At 35.6% G+C, this 19,133-nt stretch overlaps 1 protein-coding gene across 1 annotated transcript; it reads left to right on the forward strand.

The window, feature by feature from the left end:
- Window positions 1–1,372: 1,372 nt before the first annotated feature.
- On the forward strand, window positions 1,373–17,905 carry LOC117345013 (transmembrane protein 201-like). Its single transcript, XM_033907936.1, has 10 exons — window positions 1,373–1,557; window positions 2,981–3,098; window positions 3,684–3,854; window positions 4,982–5,164; window positions 8,498–8,763; window positions 9,258–9,458; window positions 11,122–11,339; window positions 12,366–12,524; window positions 12,996–13,406; window positions 15,506–17,905. Exons 1-10 carry the CDS (start codon window positions 1,487–1,489, stop codon window positions 15,601–15,603), a joined length of 1,896 nt encoding a protein of 631 aa, XP_033763827.1. The 5' UTR covers window positions 1,373–1,486; the 3' UTR covers window positions 15,604–17,905.
- Window positions 17,906–19,133: the final 1,228 nt, after the last annotated feature.

Below are 19,133 nucleotides of genomic sequence, written 5' to 3' on the forward strand. Positions count from 1 at the left end.
TGATGGCTGAGTGGTGCTGTATCAACAATTCTGAACAATTGACATCACTCATTCAAAGCTTTTAAGTGATATTCTTTAGCCGTTTTAGGTATATTATTTAACCGAATAAGTGATATCACTTAAAAGTTTGGAATGAGTGATATCAATATCACTTAAACGACTAAATGATATCACCTATTCAAACTTCTAAGTGATATCTCTAAGTAGTGGTATTACTTAATTAAACGACTAAATGATATCACCTATTCAAACTTCTAAGTGATATCTCTAAGTAGTGGTATTACTTAATTAAACGAGTAAATGATATCACCTATTCAAACTTCTAAGTGATATCTCTAAGTAGTGGTATTACTTAATTAAACGACTAAATGATATCACTAAATGGATTGAGATAGGAAAACGGTGCCCCAATATTATTACTATGCGATATCACTACGTTAACTTTTGAATAGGTGATACCGTGAAGATTGGAATAAAATGTAAAACGGCGCCCCGTAAAGTTTATGCATTGTCTAGCTGTCTTTCGTTCTTGAAAAAAATCCTAATAAAAATAAAATCTTATCAGGACTTAACATTAGAGCTCTTTTTATTTCAATGCTATGCTTATTTAGAAAATTCCTAACTATTGGCTTATAATACAAAAACTATTTTTATCAATTCATTTCTTGACGCGAAGATTTCTTTGTATTTATACAAAGTTCGTATGGTGGATCGTTTCACGGTGTAAATTATTTTCTTTATTCCCTCCATTAAGAAATGTTTAATTACAAACAAAGTAGATTTACTATGCTTTAATTGAGTCTAAATATATGAGGTGCCGTTTTACTACTTCTGATGTAACAAAAAATAAATAAATAAATAAATTCAATAAATTTAGACTAGTCTTCTGTTCATTCATTTTTTAAATAGCAATTTTAATTAAAAAAAAAATCAAGTCTTGTTTTAATATCAAAAAATCAGTTTTTATATATGTGAAAAATCATTTTCTTAACATCTTAAAAAATCATTTCCTGATATTAGGACCATAATAAGGCGCCGTTTTACTATTTATCAGGAATTATTTTCTAATATCAAGAATGTGTCGAATTATTGATGTAAAAATCGAGTTTTAAACTGTTACAGTTTTAATAAAAGGTAATATAATTGATTAATAATGTAAATTGTTAGTGAAAGTAGTAAGAATGTTTATTAACGAGATTGAGCGCTCTATATTTTCCATGTCATTATTTCTGAACGGAAAAAAATATAGATTTATAAAGATCAATGCAATTATCGCTATTCAACGTTAAGTATAGTTAAAATCTTAATGTTTTAAAAATGTATCATTTGTGCTACACGCCAATATTCCATGATCATGCCAAAAATGCACACCAGCCAACAAGAGTTACCTCCCTTTATGCCACTTCCGGAATCCCCCATGTGGAGCCGGCGAAATTGAAAACTTGCTGTTATAAACTTCTTGGCTTTGTTCACGTGCTCAGACACCATGATTTACATGTTACTATTTGCAGCAGTGTCATCTGTTGTCATTTGTATTGTATTATACAAATATCTGAGGTTTGTATTGTTCACAAAATGTTTCAAATCCGTTGACATGCATTTTTCTCGTTGACAGCTGGTTGATTGTTTCCCGCCGGTTGATGAATAAAGTAGGAGTCGTATTTACATATTTAGATTGAAACAGATTTTGAAGATTTCGATAGATAGCTACAAGGTAGAACCATTGTGATATATATAATTTATTCATCTCCCGAGTGTGTAGTATGTTTTGTTTTAAACTGTAAAACTAGCACATTACATGTATGAACCAGGAATTTGTGGACATGATTTGATTATGATGTTTTTAATCAAAATGTTACGTTATAGACAAGTAAATTTGTGTATTACGATCGCATGCTTATTTCTTTTTAAAAATATATCATACCTTGGCCTCATAAATACAAATCGTATCATGGGCACTTGTGTCCGATTCCTATGGTTCATCATATTTATGTCAATGTTATGATTATAATTGTATATGTCTGTAGTCTAGATCTACAACCATTATTTTTAGTACAATTTAATTCAAATTGAATAATGAACGGAACATTAAAGTTTCTGTTATTCAATGTAATCACTCGCATTGCTAACAGGGTCTAGTCTTACATTTAAAAAATAGCCAGAAATACATTCATTACATACATATTAAGGTATATTTCTTGCTGTTTTAATAGAAGACTATACATATCCCTGTGCCTCGTCAATACACTCAATTTGACATTCTATTAATTTAATATTAAGTGTATTGACAGATGAGTTGAGTACCTGTGATGATATCATATTAATTCAGATATCAATGGTCATTATACACTAATACAGTATCAGAATACATAATTTAGGTTTTAATAATTAATATTTATGCATGATATAGTTCAATTTTATTTTCCAAATTTCCTTAACATTCACTGTGAATGAAGGCATCATTGACAGGTTATCATGTCAGGGCTTTTTTTTCACCACTTTGGGATTGGGAAAAAATGCGTGGCAACAGGCTAGGTAAATTGGGAAAAATGGGCATAATGGTAAAAATAAGAATTAGACACAAATACGGATCTATGCTATTATGATATATTTATTTAGACTCTAAAGCATTATCTCCCTTTATCAGGCCAGAATAACCAATGAAACGTAGACGGGACGGCACCATCCAGATTTTTAAAGACATACAAATTTTTTTTTAGATCATTTGATTGGGAATTTTAACTGGTCGGATTGGAAAAAATATCTAATTTTGTCGTGGGGAATGGGGCCGAATTTCGGCCCCAAAAAAAGCCCTGCATATCTTATATGAATACAGTATATTAATTTTCTAGATGATCTGATCATGATCTAGCTGTATAAATCATTTGATAAGTTAATTATAAGATTTAGCAGATGTTGGAAAAAAGGTGATCAGTCCTACAATGCTACATTCCTTTAAAAGTGTTTTTGTTATTTACAGACCTAAATTTCCGATTAAAGTTGAATGTTGGTTCTGTGAGAAGGTGACTGTGGTTCCCTATGGAAACAAGAATTGCTGGGATTGTCCTGACTGCGAGCAGTACAATGGATTTAGAGAGGTTGGATTTTACTTGCAGTGATACCCACACAATCATAATATAATTTTGTAGTGCATCGATTGTTTGTGCTTTTGTGGCAGTTCAGATGCCGGCTGAGATGGATATTGGTCTATTTTGAAGTTTTTCTTCAGGCCCTTAAAAATTAAACCAATACTTAGATGTATAGTATATCTTGATGGAGAGATCTCGATCTGGTGAGGGGCTCCAGTGGAAACTTGACAATTCAAAGTACAGTTCTGAAGCAAATAATTCAATCAAATCTATATATAAAAAAATATGTTGATGTACACATGATCTATATAAGCTAGCAACCAGTGAACCCCATTTTCCTCCCTAATTTTACACTTTCCTGTATGTAAAATTAGTTTAAATTACCAATATCTACCGGATGACAATTTCTCAAATGCCCTAGAAAAACGCTTGATATGATTTGTTGTGTGTGTAAGTTTAACTAACTGGTAAGACTGTTTGTCATTGATATTGAGATCATCATTCAATACTGTTAGCCAAAACTTTCTCTAGTCTATGAATAAACTCAAAATCTAGAAATTACTTGTTACTAATTCAGCTGTTGATTAATTTCAGGATGGCCATTACAACAAACCCATTCCAGCCCAGTACAGTGAGAGTATGAACTATCCCATAAACTGCAAAACTGATGAATTTATCAGTAAAGACTCTTTATTGTGTGATGAGTGTAATCAAAATCAGCTCTTAAAGGTTCGACAGCTAGCTGCTTTTGTACCATTTAACGAGGTAGGTTTGGTTGAAATTTGAAAGAATTTCTTTTGGTAGAAAAAATAATAAATAACCAAAGTGACCTATCTGGTCTTTTTGGAAAATTGGTCCCAGACCCAAAATTGGGAAATTTTGTGGCATATCTCCAGAGTTTTGGAGTTTATTTTGGTGATTGCACAAAGCAGGTGTAGATTTTATCCGAAAAGTTGTCAGTAGATAGCTGTTTTTAGATAACAACTAAATTGTTTGAACCTGTATCCTGAATGGTTTGGTTGAAATTTGAAAGAAATTCTTTTGATAGAAAAAAATTATATATAATATAGGTCACAGGGACTTGTTAGACTTTTTGGAAAATTAGCCAAAGACCCAAAATTCAGTATCGTATCAACAGAATTTTGGAATTTTGCTGGGTGATTATTGTACAAAGCAGGTATAGATTTTACCAGAAAAGATGTCAGTAGGTAGCTGTTTTTAAATAACAACTAAATCGTTTGAACCTATACATATTCTACAAAATATTTCTTAGTTGTTGGCGCCTTTATCTACTTGTGTGAAAATAAACGATGGGAAATGGTTCATACATTCTTATTTGTCTTCACAAATTATGTGGTAATTGAACACATTTTCCTTGTGACTTACGATTATGTCACCTGCGATTCATTGACAAGATCCGAAAGGAATAAACGATGTATTGCATTATTCTTAAAAAACATGTCAGTCATATATTATTGATGTAGATCGGGCTATCCTCTTTCATGTTGTAATCCAAGATGGCGGCCAATTTTTTTTCCCTTCTTGCATAGGGTCTTATTCGGGGATAAGCCTAACCCCCACTTTTACCCATTTTCAGTGCACTAGCCCCCTGGGCTTATCCCCGGTAAAATACAGTAGTAGAATGGTATCATAGATTAGATTTATGCAGAGATGGTTGAATAAAACTGAAAAAGGCATTGCTTCAGCATTCATTTAACATAAATTGAAGTTAATCTCTTTTAGAGAAAGCAGATTTTTTAGGAAGTTTGTGATTACAATGATACATGAATCTGGGGTCAAATTTGTGCGTGCACGAAAAGCCCTAAGCCACTGAAGCAGCTGTGACCTTGACCTCTGCCTAACATTGATGTAGTATGATCTGGATTCCACAGAACAAGTTTGATGCCGAGGTTGAAGCATTTGAGCAGCACCTGGAGCGGGTGTACCGTCTGTGTGACGTCTGTCAGGGGACAATCAATATGGAACTCGATAAACAGGCTCATGTGTTAGGAGCAAATCTCGACCAAGTCGCTGCCAACATGTCAAAGTCCTCGGAGAAGTCTTTTGAAGAAAAGGTAGGTATCAGGTTTTGTTGTCAGAATCTGTAACATAACATGGACACAAATGATGAAGGAAGACCAATGTTCTGTCTGAGCATAGAAACAATGAATTAAAATAAATCAAATTGACTAACTAAGAAAAAATTAGGCTTATACTTTTTAAAAAGGTTTTGCACAAGATGGATAATAATATTTCATAATATTTGGAAAAAAAGGCTTCAACATCCAAGAATGATCAGGGATTTTCCTGCAATAGAAATAGGGTCTGTTAAAAGGATGCATTCCCCTAAAAACATCTTGTGAAAATTCCAATTTTGCCACTGAAAAATTCCCAATTATGAAGTCACTTTTGAATGATTAAGTATGATTTATATACAATGACCTATATATCAAGGCAATTTATTGAAAAAAGAAAAAACAGCAACAGATAACAAAATGAAATAAAAAATAATATAAAGACAATATTCATCAAAGAAAAACTGAAATTTGTATGAATTTCAATAGCTTTTGTTTTTCCCAATGTCACATTTTGTCGTGTAGAAATTCCCAATTCAATAGACCCTGGACCCAGTGGAAAAATTATAGGAAAATCACTAATTATCATTGTTATTGTGGTCTAGATGTCGTTGACATGTCTCAACCACTTCACCGTCTTTATCAGACCCAGTTATGGTCACCTTGTTGTCAAAACCTGTGATGCAAATACTCTACAGTAAGGAAGATAAACATTCATGGATGATGAGATGCCTTTATTTCAATATATAACATATCCAACATTGGAAGGATCACTATTAAATACTGTTTAGGTACCCATCGAAGAAGATCCCAACTTAAAACAACAAGTGTGTTGATTCTCCTATTTTATAGTTTCTCTCAAGAATCATTGATTGAAGTTGATATAATATAAGCTGATATTCCCAGGGATCAAAGCTTTGCCTATTTTAGTGGCCATGGCACCTTAAATTCACCATTTGCGACCAGTTATTGACCTATAAGGGGCCTGCATGGCCACTAAAAAATTGTGTAAATTTGCGATTTGGTTAACCTTTCAAAGGTTGCTATCAATGCTAAAATTATGTTAACAATTGAAAAAGTTACAGAGAAATATTATACTGAACTAAAGAATTAAAAGATTATTATTAGTTCACCTGCCCGAAGGGCAAGTGAGCTTATGCCGTGGTGCGGCGTCCGTCGTCCGTCCGGCTGTCCGGCCGTCCGGCCGTCCGGCGTCAACTTTTTCATTTAAACAACTTCTTCTCAATAACCAAGAGGCCCAAGGACTTGATATTGGGCCTGTAGCATGCTGGGGTGAAGGGCTACCAAGTTTGTTCAAATGAATGACCTTGACCTTCATTCAAGGTCACAGGGGTCAAATAGGCTATAATCTTCAAACGACTTCTTCTCAATAACCAAGAGGCCCAGGGACTTGATATTGGGCCTGTAGCATGCTGGGGCGAAGGGCTACCAAGTTTGTTCAAATAAATGACCTTGACCTTCATTCAAGGTCACAGGGGTCAAATAGGCTATACTCTTCAAACGACTTCTTCTGAATAACCAAGAGGCCCAGGGACTTGATATTGGGCCTGTAGCATGCTGGGGTGAAGGGCTACCAAGTTTGTTCAAATAAATGACCTTGACCTTCATTCAAGGTCACATTGGTCAAATAGGCTATACTCTTCAAACAACTTCTTCTGAATAACCAAGAGGCCCAGGGACTTGATATTGGGCCTGTAGCATGCTGGGGTAAAGGGCTACAAAGTTTGTTCAAATAAATGACCTTGACCTTTATTCAAGGTCACAGGGGTCAAATAGGCTATAATCTTCAAACGACTTCTTCTGAATAACCAAGAGCCCCAGGGACTTGATATTATGCCTGTAGTATGCTGGGGTGCAGGGCTACCAAGTTTGTTCAAATAAATGACCTTGACCTTCATTCAAGGTCACGTGAGTCAAATAGGTTATAATCTTCAAACAACTTCTTCTCAATAACCAAGAGGCTCAGGGACTTGATATTGGGCCTGTAGCATGCTGGGGGAAAGGGCAATCAGGTTTGTTCAAATGAATGACCTTGACCTTCATTCAAGGTCACATGGGTCAAATATACTGTTATCTTCAAACAACTACTTCTCAATAACCAAGAGGCCCAGGGACTTGATATTGGGCCTGTAGCATGCTGGGATGGAGCGCTACCAAGTTTGTTCAAATAAATGACCTTGACCTTCATTTAAGGTCACAGGGGTCAAATAGAATATAATCTTCAAACAAATTCTTCTCAATAACCAAGAGGCCCAGGGACTTGATATTGGGCCTGTAGCATGCTGGGATGAAGGGCTACCAAGTTTGTTCAAATAAATGACCTTAACCTTCATTCAAGGTCACAGGGGTCAAATAGGCTATAATCTTCAAACAATTTCTTCTCAATAACCAAGAGGCCCAGGGACTTGATATTGGGCCTGTAGCATGCTGGGATGAAGGACTACCAAATTTGTTCAAATAGATGACCTTGACCTTCATTCAAGGTCACAGGGGTCAAATAGGTTATAATCTTCAAACGACTTCTTCTGAATAACCAAGAGGCCCAGGAACTTCATATTGGGCCTGTAGCATGCTGGGATGAAGGACTACCAAGTTTGTTCAAATAGATGACCTTGACCTTCATTCAAGGTCACGGGTCAAAATAGGCTATAATCTTCAAATCACTTCTCAATAACCAAGAGGCCAAGGGACTTGATATTTGGCCTGTTTGTAGCATGCTCAGAGCTAAGAGTCACCAAGATCCGATCTTAGGCAAATAGAATGCTGGAATGAATGACTAGAAAATATATTGACATGAATAAACCTAGCTTACTCTGATATTTGAATAAAGTTGTTATCTGAATCAGCATAGTATCTGTAGAAATGACCTCAATCAACTGCAAATTTGCTGTAGAGCCAGGTGAGCGATACAGGCCCATTGGGCCTCTTGTTTTTAATTGTAAGACAACTTGGCCGGGCGACTGACTTTTCCAATTGGCGCTTAGATTGTATGACTTAGTAGCCAAATAGGCCACCTGGTAAAAATATCCACTTTGAGCCCTGATTCCTGTTTTTCACCAATGTTCTCAAAGTTGTAAAATAAACAAAATTAACATGATTTATAGTCTTGCTGCTAGCCAACAGGTGAACCACACATTAGTATAGAAAGACAAACTGGTTTACAGGAAATCATCTCAGTTATATTCCCTTCTGTGCAGAAAGAGAGGAATTAATTCAGGACATGTAATACCCAAGGATTTATTTTATCTTTAAAACTATGAATTAAGATTTCAGTATATATTGTACATTGTAAATATTTATATTATTTAACAGATGTCTCCTGCAGGCAAAGTAACTTCACTTCTCCACACAAGCCCTGGTGTTCCGCTGTCAGTTGCCATGACAACATTATCAAGCATATGTGCCCTGACGCTTTTTGTGATACATTTTCACACCTTGCAGCAACAATGGCAGACAAAATGGCTGCCAACATCATATTTCATCCCTGTTATTCACTTGGCTCTGATGAAGATTGATATCCTCGATGGCGCTGGAATTCTCACCTGCTTCTTGGCGAAGCTATTTATTGGTAAAAATAGGTAAAGATTTTCCTTTTATTTGATGAAAAATGTTCTCCCATTGAAAAGTCGTGCAATAATTTGATTTGATGAAATAAGAATGTTGGTCTTTCAGGCCAAATAACAAATTTTGTGTTATCACTCTATCAACCCAAGGTTATTAAAGAAAGAATGTGAGTATAAGACTGAGAATGTGAGAACAGGATGATGAGGAAGTGAGACTGTCTGAATGTGAGAGCAAAAACCGTGAGAATATGAAAACAACAGCAAAACTGCGAGAAAACAAGATTTTTTTGTTTTGGTTCTAGCCAACTAAAAATGATGTTTCATTGAATGGTGTGGTGAAATTAAAAAAAATACAAGGATTTGGTTTACCAGAAAAAAGCTCAGTGATAATTCTGTATATATAGGCTGGTAAAATATAAATAGGTTTCATATAAATAACATGATTGAGAACTATCGATTGATTTCTAACGTCTTGGTCCCTTGATAATTATACCGTTGTACATTTCCAGACTACATGTAATGGACGCTGTGAACATCCCACTCTGGATATTAACCCTGCTAGTGGATGGTCAGATTGGACAGATTTTGTTTGGTCAAGGGTGGACACCAGTTGTGAGTTGTATCCACCACAGCCTGAATACAATGACTGGATTCTTATGTCTGTTGGTCACCAGGACGAGTCGGTCACAACCTAATATTAGCATGAAAAGGTACAACTTTTTACAGTAGTCGGTGGCCATTTTTGCGATTTCCCCTAGGCCAAAAATGCTGAATTTTCCCAATTTAATGCCTGATAATTTTTCCCAAATGTAGTCCCAATTCCAAATTGTGTATTTGCTTATTTCTCCTTAAATGAAGTTATTGAAATTCCCCAAATCCTTCAATCTATCATTTTCAATGTGAGGACAACAAATCTAATATTATATCTGTTTTTCCCGTTTTTGTCCTTATTTTACATTTTTGCTGCAAAATAAAATTTTCTGCCAGATGGTAGTCTCCAAAATTGGTCAGGAAAAGCACTGAACATGTTTCTATTCTACTCCTATAACATAAGAGGTCGCTGGTCGGCTCTTTTTCCATCGGATATTATTTTGCCGACTGCGACCTCTTATTTCCAAAGCACTAATTCTTTGATGCAGTTTCCGCCCGAAATCCGGGCGGAACTAAATATGCTTGAAAAAAACACGTAAGAGGTTGACAGGTCATTACAACGATGTCTACGTATCATGTATGCAATATTTATCCCATATGTATGTCACAGACACAAATATATAGTATAATACGGTGTATAACACACAAAATACATGCCCATGTCGTTGTAGCACTTTTCTAGTCGTTTTTAAAAATGGCTGCCTAAAGGTTGATACAAAATAGGTTTGCTTATTTCAAATGGAACGAAATGATACGGACTTTGTTGTATTCCGCTCGTAGGACATAGGTTGTAATCCATTTTTGTATTAACCGGCAAATCACGTGGTATTTCTACTATCACTAACGGCAGTATTGTCTGCTTGCGCTCTGCTCCGCTTCGGAAGAAGAAAACTTCATAGTATGTGTTTGTTACGAAATTATTCTCATTTAATCATTGGATTATGGAAAGAAATATATATTGGACACCGTTAATCATTTAAATGTAAGTTGACACGCTATATTTTTTCAATAAACGAACTTCGAAAATTTCTTCGTCAGCATCGGGAAAATCAGCTATGGGCAGTTAGAGGTTACACGGCGCCTGTCAAAAGTATCTCGCCGTGTAAAACCTCTAACATTGTTGGAGTAGTTTCTATTCTAGTCTTTCTGTTTTGACGGGTCAGTGACAAAAAAAAACTTTGGAAACAGAAAACATGCTTTGAATTTGAAATGAAAAGGGTGAAATTTTCAATAATTTTAGTGGTTGGATATAGGGGAGATAACTGCATTTTACTGCTGGAAAAAACTAGATTTATCATGCGATGTGTGGTATACAGTGTTTTCCTTGATGCAGATTCATCTTAACATTTGCAGGGACATGTAAAATGGATAAATGCATGATTATCAAATGAAAGAATAAGCATTTCTTTTTTTGACTTGAAAGCTAGTTGTATTGTAGCTGCAATAGAAACAATGTACTGGAAGTTTGTAACCATGCAGAATGTTTCTTAAAACAAATGTTTATAAGAGTGAAAAAAGATTTTATTAATGAAAGTTCAACTAGAATTAGTCTTTATCTCTATATATGGCAAAGATTTCAAAGTGAAAAAAAAACTGTAATATAGTTGAACATAGAAATCTGAAGTATAATGTGACAAAATTGAGTCTGGGAGTCGCATGGACCCTAAAAACTAAAACTACAGGGAACACCCTAGTTATATACTGTTTGTTACTTTGGTACAGACTCTCGTTGGATAATAGCCGTTCTTCCCGAGGGTCAGATAGTACCTTGACCGATAGTAGCCCCCTACGGTCAGTGAGTGAAGCAGCGTATAGACAGGTATATGACCATCATAATATGTCCAGCCAGATTCCTCAAAAGACTGACCGACTGGACGATGCATTGTCAGACCTGGGGTCATTCTCCATTGGAACAGCCAGCTTGAAAAGATCACCTTCTGGTATTTGTATTTTAATTTCATATAAAAATATATCAAAGTTTGTCCTGGGATTTTTTCTCATTAGTGGAATATCTTTTAGATTTAATGTGGACCTTCTGTTTAGTTTGAAGAAACGACTGCTGACAAATGAGGGTGTCTTTTTCAATTTATCTGCTTTAGGAGGCAATAAGGACAAGATCAATGCAAAAAATCTTATATTCAATGTTCAAAAAGGCCAAATGGACCAGTGAAAACCCATCAAAACATTCCAATTGTTGATTTCAAGATGAGACAAACATAACTGATTGGTTGGGATATACTATTTCTGAAATATATCATACTCTATCATAATACACTTTACACCAATTGCTCTGTATAGCATGCAATAGGCCCGCAATGTGTTATTAAATGAGGTAGCCACCAGCTACTACAGTGAAACTTAAATCAACCCTGGCTGTTTGTGGGGTGATAAACTGTGCAAATAAACTAACAAACAATAGTACCTTTGTAAACATTTCTCCGCCTTCCACTTTATGCATTGTGATCATTCATTGCCTGTCTCTCCAAATGTACAGGAATTCCTGCCGACAGGCACAATAAATTCAGATATAATCACAACAAAATCAATTCCCTGTACAATATTACCAGTGGTGACCAGCACACAAGAATCACATTTACTGAAAGTTAAGCAACAATTTCACGTGAGGGTAAACCAGGCGATAGTTTCAAGGGAGGTAATTAACAACGACACTGACTCTTTCTTCCAGATAGTTTCAGGGGAGGTAATTATCAAAGATATGGACAGTTCAAGGGAGGTAATTATCAAAGACATGGACAGTTCAAGGGAGGTAATTATCAAAGACATGGACACTTTAATCCTGATAGTTTCAGGGGAGGTAATTATCAAAGACATGGACCGTTTCAGGGGAGGTAATTATCAAAGACATGGACAGTTTCAGGGGAGGTAATTTGAAAGACATGGACGCTTTCGTCTTGGTATTTTCAGGGATGGTAATCAAAGACACTAACCCATTTATCCTTTTACAGGTTTATTTGGCTATTCTTCATTTACGACCGGTCAACCAGTCTCCAAGACCGGATTCTCCTTTGGCCAAGCCTTACAGGAAAGACACAGTCGTCCACTCATTAGTCCAGCCAAACTGCAAGTCAATCACACTGGGGCTTGGACCAGTCAGAACAGAGCTGGTAAGAAATAGGGAATGCCATTACATCACTACTTAGTTCAGAGGAATATATAGTAATGGCTTTGTCTTTGCATCAGTTCTTGCACTTTTCTGTAACAAAAAGCTATTAAACAAGATATCTATTTAATCTCTGGACAGATTTCTTTAATATAGGCACCATAGTATCGTAATATCAATACCTACACTTTATGAGAATTTGAGGATCATCGTTCAAGACAAAATGGTCAGATGTCATGCTTTACTACAAGTGAAATGAAAAGCTATTGTTAAAATTTGACTGTCAACAAATTTAGTTATCTTCCAACTGGTCAATGATAAAGAGTCAATAAATCTTCTTCTGTGTTGAAAAAAGATTGAAATAAGTTATTGGTATAGATTGTGAAGATCTGTATTTAAAAGATTACTCAAACAATATTGTCCATATCTATTTCTGCAATAATTGACTGAATAATTTTGAATATTCATTTTCCAGATAACCCTTTCTTACAAGTCAAAAGAGAAACCTCAATGTTCAAAGTTGATAGCAGGACTACAAATTTTTCCTTGGGACACACCAACCCAACTCAAAACATATTTTCAGACAAGACATCCATTTTCAATGACAATACATCATTCAAGGGAGACAATCCTGGCACATTTGACGAGAAAGGTTCGTGCTTCAGTGGAAATTTCAATACACCAATTTCAAAATCGCATTTTTATGACAATGGAACAACAGTGAGTGGTCGCTTCTCTTCCTGTAATGAATCTGTTGGAAAAAGTTGGAGTGTACGTAACCATGCCATCAACAAAATGGAAGAATTCCAGGACATGGATAATCGGTCGACAGCCTCCTCAATGTGTCCAGTGGACAGTACAACACAATCAGAAACTAAGGCCAAAGGTAAGTGGAAAGACAATGCTATGTTGTAAAATAATATCCTTTTACAGTTGTATTTGAGTTACAAAGTATATTTATGGTACATAGTCGTTATTATTATTAGAGCTGTGTATCGCAAGGTGGGTAGCTATACGATTCGTATCGCGATACAGGGGTCAGGATATGGTACGTATCACGATATATATGAGAAGCTGATGACCTATCGGATATCTGGTATTCCATCGTACAGTAGTCATGTTTAATTTGTGTTTGTGGTATTTCCGGAATCTTAGTCTACATTTGTTACAAAAAAGACATTTTATCCATTTCCCACAAAACGTTCTTGAATTAAGATAATTTGGATTTGAAAGAACTCCAACAGGCAGTTTCATCAGTTGCTGGAACGGCCTTGTCAACCATGTTGTTTACTTCAAAACGTAAGCTAACTTTGGTCAAGGGAGATAACTACAAATTTTCAAGTATTGAGATACAATTGCAAATCAAAGATAGATGATGCATCGTTACACCACTTTATAATAAGTATTATGTATTTGTTATTCCACCACTGGGAACCAGGGAGACTGTAGGTTTGTCTCTGGAATTTCATGTATAAAGACTAAATTCCTCATACTTGTTCCAGGAGAATAATTACTTATAATTATACCATAATAATGACAGTAAAATATTGGTGTTGATACATGCAACACTGTAATTTAAGTGCAGACAGTTGATCATGATCTGCAGGCAATTCATTCTTGCTTCATTTTAGCACATAAGTATATTTGCCTGTCATAAAAAAGCATTTGTTCATATTCGGAGAGGGACTGTGCTGATACAGTGGAACTTTGTTAACCCGAAGTCGTCGGGACCACGAGAAAACTTCGTGTTATCCGAGTGATCGAATTAAGCGAGTTGTCATTTTCGTTGCAAAGTTTGGTCAATATTTGACAACATTATATAATCATTATAACTCCGCTCTGTCGCTCATCAGTTAAGTGTAAAGGCTGGTCAATACATATAAATGTATATGCAATATTTCGTTCTGTCACTCGTAGTTTTGCCGATATACAGTCTCGATAAAGTTTCTTTCTCTTAGTCGCTTCAATAACGATCCGATGTACATGTCATGTTTGCAAAAGGAATAACAATAAAATGGAATTCAACCGAATAACAATTTATTAATGTTATATCAAATGACCGTTTAAATTTAACACAGATTATATGTAAAACGTAACAGAACCATTATCTTATATTGGACATATAAAATACTGTTTGATAGTCCTACCTACGTTTTACCAACAACCACGCCATTTCCATGTGTATTAGCACAGGAAGTTGGGCTGCGCATGTGCGTATAAAATGTTAATGTAACTGAGTTGGCATTTTATCCGATTTAATAGACAGCACTGACCGTTACAGTCATACTCTGAACACCTCATCAGTAATTATGCTATTGTTTCAGCAGTTTAAAGATTTAAGAGGCACTGGTGACTGTTTCATTTCTACACCTGTAAAAACATCAGCCGAGTAGATCTACCGGTGTGTCAGAGATTAGTTCCGCTTCAGCGAGCGGGTAGATTAGTTGTTGACTATCAGGTGTACTATTATCGGCGACTGCCTTAGGAAATTACCTGATGTAAGTAAAACGGTACCTTTTGTGACCGACAGTTATTGTTATAAGATTCCACCGACAATTTCTTTAATGAATTTATGAAACACTTATAACAATCGGTAGGTTTAATTGTAGTGCTGATACAAACGGAATTTCGATGTTGAAAAAATGTCTGCGTTTACCACCAATCGTTAATGGAAACAAAAATGATACTTCCGGTTATTCGATCATTTCAAGTAGGATTTTTATTGTTGGGACCAAATTTTCACTTCGTATTATCCGAGTTTTTCGAGTTTTCCAAATTCGACTTTTCTGAGTTTTTTTACTAGCTATAAGATAAAGAGAGAATTCGGCCGGGACAGACGAAGTACTTCGAGTTAAGCGGGGTATTCGAGTTTTCCGAGTTCGAGTTAACGAAGTTCCACTGTATTTAGAAATCCATTTTCAGTATTATATTCTGAATCATACTTAACCTTTGTTTAACTTAATTTGATTGTTCTTTGCTTAACAGCTTTCTGGAGGTCCCCAGGATTCATCGGTTTTGTGCTGGGTGCTAGTTTTGTGGTAAACATTTTCCTATCCTACAACAGCTGGAGTAAGTTGTCATGATGATGGGCGACAGCCATGATGCTTTGTAGTTCAGTTTACACCAAACCAGAACATATAACTATGGTTTTCTGAAGTACATGTATATATACTTAAAACAGAAATCTGTAGGAGTGAAAAGTTTGGTGAAAAACGGAAATCCGTAGAAGTGAAAAGCATGGTGAAAAACAGAGATCTGTAGGAGTGAAAAGCATGGCGAGACAAAATCTGAAATACCATCTTGTCAAACAGTGGGCTTCAACTCCTAGTTTTGTTGGAAGAAGAGGATGAATTTTCCATCATTTCTGTACTGAAGCAGTCTGCGACGTTAGCCACTAGTCCTATGCCCATGACTAGTACTTTTTGGTTCGGACTAGTGGAAAATCCTTGAATCTCAATATATTTGCTGTAATAAACACTGCATTTTGCTTGTCCGGACTAGTGCTTGAAAATGTCAATGTCACAGACTGCTGAAGACATTAATGAACAAGTGAATATTTTGTTGGTATAAATGATCAAATTGTGTGTGTCGGAGGCAAAAGGAAAGTTTTGTATCATTTTGTGGAACAAATTGCGTGCAAGTCAGTGTGAATATTTTGTATCATTTTGTAGATATAAATGAACAATTTGTGTGTGAGAGGAAAAATGAGAGTTTTGTATCATTTTGTGGATGGAAATGAACAAGTTGTGTGTGAGAGGCAAAATACAAGTCTTGTGCATTGTATCATTATAAAAGATTATGTTTGTGAGTGGTGATATTACAGGACATTGTGGGTTGACATCCAGAAGCTAAAACAGAGATGACAGGGAGGTACATGTAGCGTTATATTGACAATGTAAAATATTGAACTGTGTGCGAAATTTAAATATTACACGAGTGTATCATATTTTATATTTGTAAACAAAAACAATGGTCACTGCAGATTGGTTACACACATATATTTATATTTTTGATAAAATTCTTGTAATATGGTTGAATATTAAACTTCTTTTTATATGAAATTTATTATCACCAAGATATACATTGTTTGAAATTGTGACCAAATATTGTATGTATGCTGATTTATAGGGCAAGTTTATACCATATACTTTTGTAATCATACAGAGAAAATGAGATCCAACGTACGGTGTAGGTAGATCTATATGTCCGGTAGTCTCCCTAGGATGGATTCCAAATGGAATACACTAGTCCGGTACATAAAAAGTGTGTAAACAATAAGTAAAGATGACCAGTCATCTTTACTTATTATTTTGTAATCATAGTTTATGATATCAGTATTACCAGAGTACAAATCTGCAGAGATTTTGAGGTTTTTCAACAGAACATTTCATCATTTCAACTGCAGAACAGTGATTGCTTAATAATCAATACGGTAGTTTAATTATATTTATTTATAAACTATTTCCACAATCCTGTAAAACCCAAAGTAAAGCAATTTTTTTTTTTGAAAATAGCTACATTAACTAAATAAGATATTGAGAGCGTCGGAGTTGAATCATGTGCAAGATGTTCTGTCTAACCAACATTCAACCAAAATAATAGGAAGATACTGCTAGCATGTTATTTAATGTAAGATATGTTAATTGTGATAGAAACAGTGCAGTATTGTAAAGGGATACAGTGCAAGTTTATGTTAGAAATAGCATGTTGATTATAATATGTAAAACAGTGGTGCGAGTCATTGTTTTTATAGTGCAATAGGTTGTATATTGACAAATATATCGTGGATATTGTGATGTATTATTTATTTTGTATCGTCTATGATGTGAAATGTTGTCATGATATTTATGACCATTCCCCCAACAACGAAGTTATGCCATAGCTTGATGTGTTTTCAAGTTACTTTGTGTACAGTCAACAGTATTATCACTTGGCTAGTGTAAATCTCATTTCTCCTTTACTTTAAAACATGTGTGTGTATATTCCTTAAAATAGGTATCTAGGATGAGCCTGAAGAGTGTTAAAAGGAAAAAAATTGTAAAATTGTATCTTGGAAAATTTTGTAAAGTTAGTTTTACCAGAAATGATTGATCAATGTAAAATTGTTATTTAAATTGTGATTGTCCTTATCACATTTAAACAACTGCCATCAGATGTTAAACACACTTTAAGCTAATGCTAATAATTCCAAATTCTTAAATAAACATAGACTATTAATAGTAACTATTTTAGCGAGTTCCAGAGCCACTTGTGCATCTGTATAATTTGTGAATACACTGTATATGTAGTTGTATGTTAACTTCAGTTTTCGTTGTCAAATCATGAATTTTTTTGTCCTTTCATTTTCTACTTTTCACGTGAAATAAAGGTTGTTTTTGTAATATGTATTCTCCTTTTTAGCTCACCTGCCCGAAGGGCAAGTGAGCTTATGCCATGGTGCGGCGTCCGTCGTCCGTCCGGCCGTCTGTCCGGCGTCAACTTTTTCATTTAAACAACTTCTTCTCAATAACCAAGAGGCCCAGGAACTTCATATTGGGCCTGTAGCATACTGGGGTGAAAGGCTACCAAGTTTGTTCAAATAAATGACCTTGACCTGTTCAAATAAATGACCTTGACCTTCATTCAAGGTCACATGGGTCAAATAGGCTATAATCTTCAAACGACTTCTTCTCAATAACCAAGAGGCCCAGAGACTTGATATTGGGCCTGTAGCATGCTGGGGTGAACGGCAACAAAGTTTGTTCAAATAAATGACCTTGACCTTCATTCAAGGTCACATGGGTCAAATAGGCTATAATCTTCAAACGACTTCTTCTCAATAACCAAGAGGCCCAGGGACTTGATATTGGGCCTGTAGCATGCTGGGATAAAGGGCTACAAAGTTTGTTCAAATAAATGACCTTGACCTTCCTTCAAGGTTACATTTGTCAAATAGGCTATAATCTTCAAACGACTTCTTCTCAATAACCAAGAGGCCCAGGGACTTGATATTGGGCCTGTAGCATGCTGGGGTGAAGGGCTACAAAGTTTGTTCAAATAAATGACCTTGACCTTCATTCAAGGTCACATTTGTCCAATAGGCTATAATCTTCAAACGACTTCTTCTCAATAACCAAGAGGCCCAGGAACTTCATATTGGGCCTGTAGCATACTGGGGTGAAAGGCTACCAAGTTTGTTCAAATAAATGACCTTGACCTGTTCAAATAAATGACCTTGACCTTCATTCAAGGTCACATGGGTCAAATAGGCTATAATCTTCAAACGACTTCTTCTCAATAACCAAGAGGCCCAGAGACTTGATATTGGGCCTGTAGCATGCTGGGGTGAACGGCAACAAAGTTTGTTCAAATAAATGACCTTGACCTTCATTCAAGGTCACATGGGTCAAATAGGCTATAATCTTCAAACGACTTCTTCTCAATAACCAAGAGGCCCAGGGACTTGATATTGGGCCTGTAGCATGCTGGGATAAAGGGCTACAAAGTTTGTTCAAATAAATGACCTTGACCTTCCTTCAAGGTTACATTTGTCAAATAGGCTATAATCTTCAAACGACTTCTTCTCAATAACCAAGAGGCCCAGGGACTTGATATTGGGCCTGTAGCATGCTGG

This window comes from Pecten maximus, chromosome 16 (genome assembly GCF_902652985.1).
Source record: "Pecten maximus chromosome 16, xPecMax1.1, whole genome shotgun sequence".
Classification (NCBI taxonomy): domain Eukaryota; kingdom Metazoa; phylum Mollusca; class Bivalvia; order Pectinida; family Pectinidae; genus Pecten; species Pecten maximus.

Coding starts and splice junctions, on each gene's coding strand:
- LOC117345013 (XM_033907936.1), top strand. CDS start 1,487: ATGATTTACATGTTACTATTTGCAGCAGTGTCATCTGTTGTCATTTGT. Junction 9,459..11,121: donor CCTAATATTAGCATGAAAAG/GTACAACTTTTT, acceptor ACTTTGGTACAG/ACTCTCGTTGGATAATAGCC. Junction 12,525..12,995: donor GACCAGTCAGAACAGAGCTG/GTAAGAAATAGG, acceptor TTCATTTTCCAG/ATAACCCTTTCTTACAAGTC.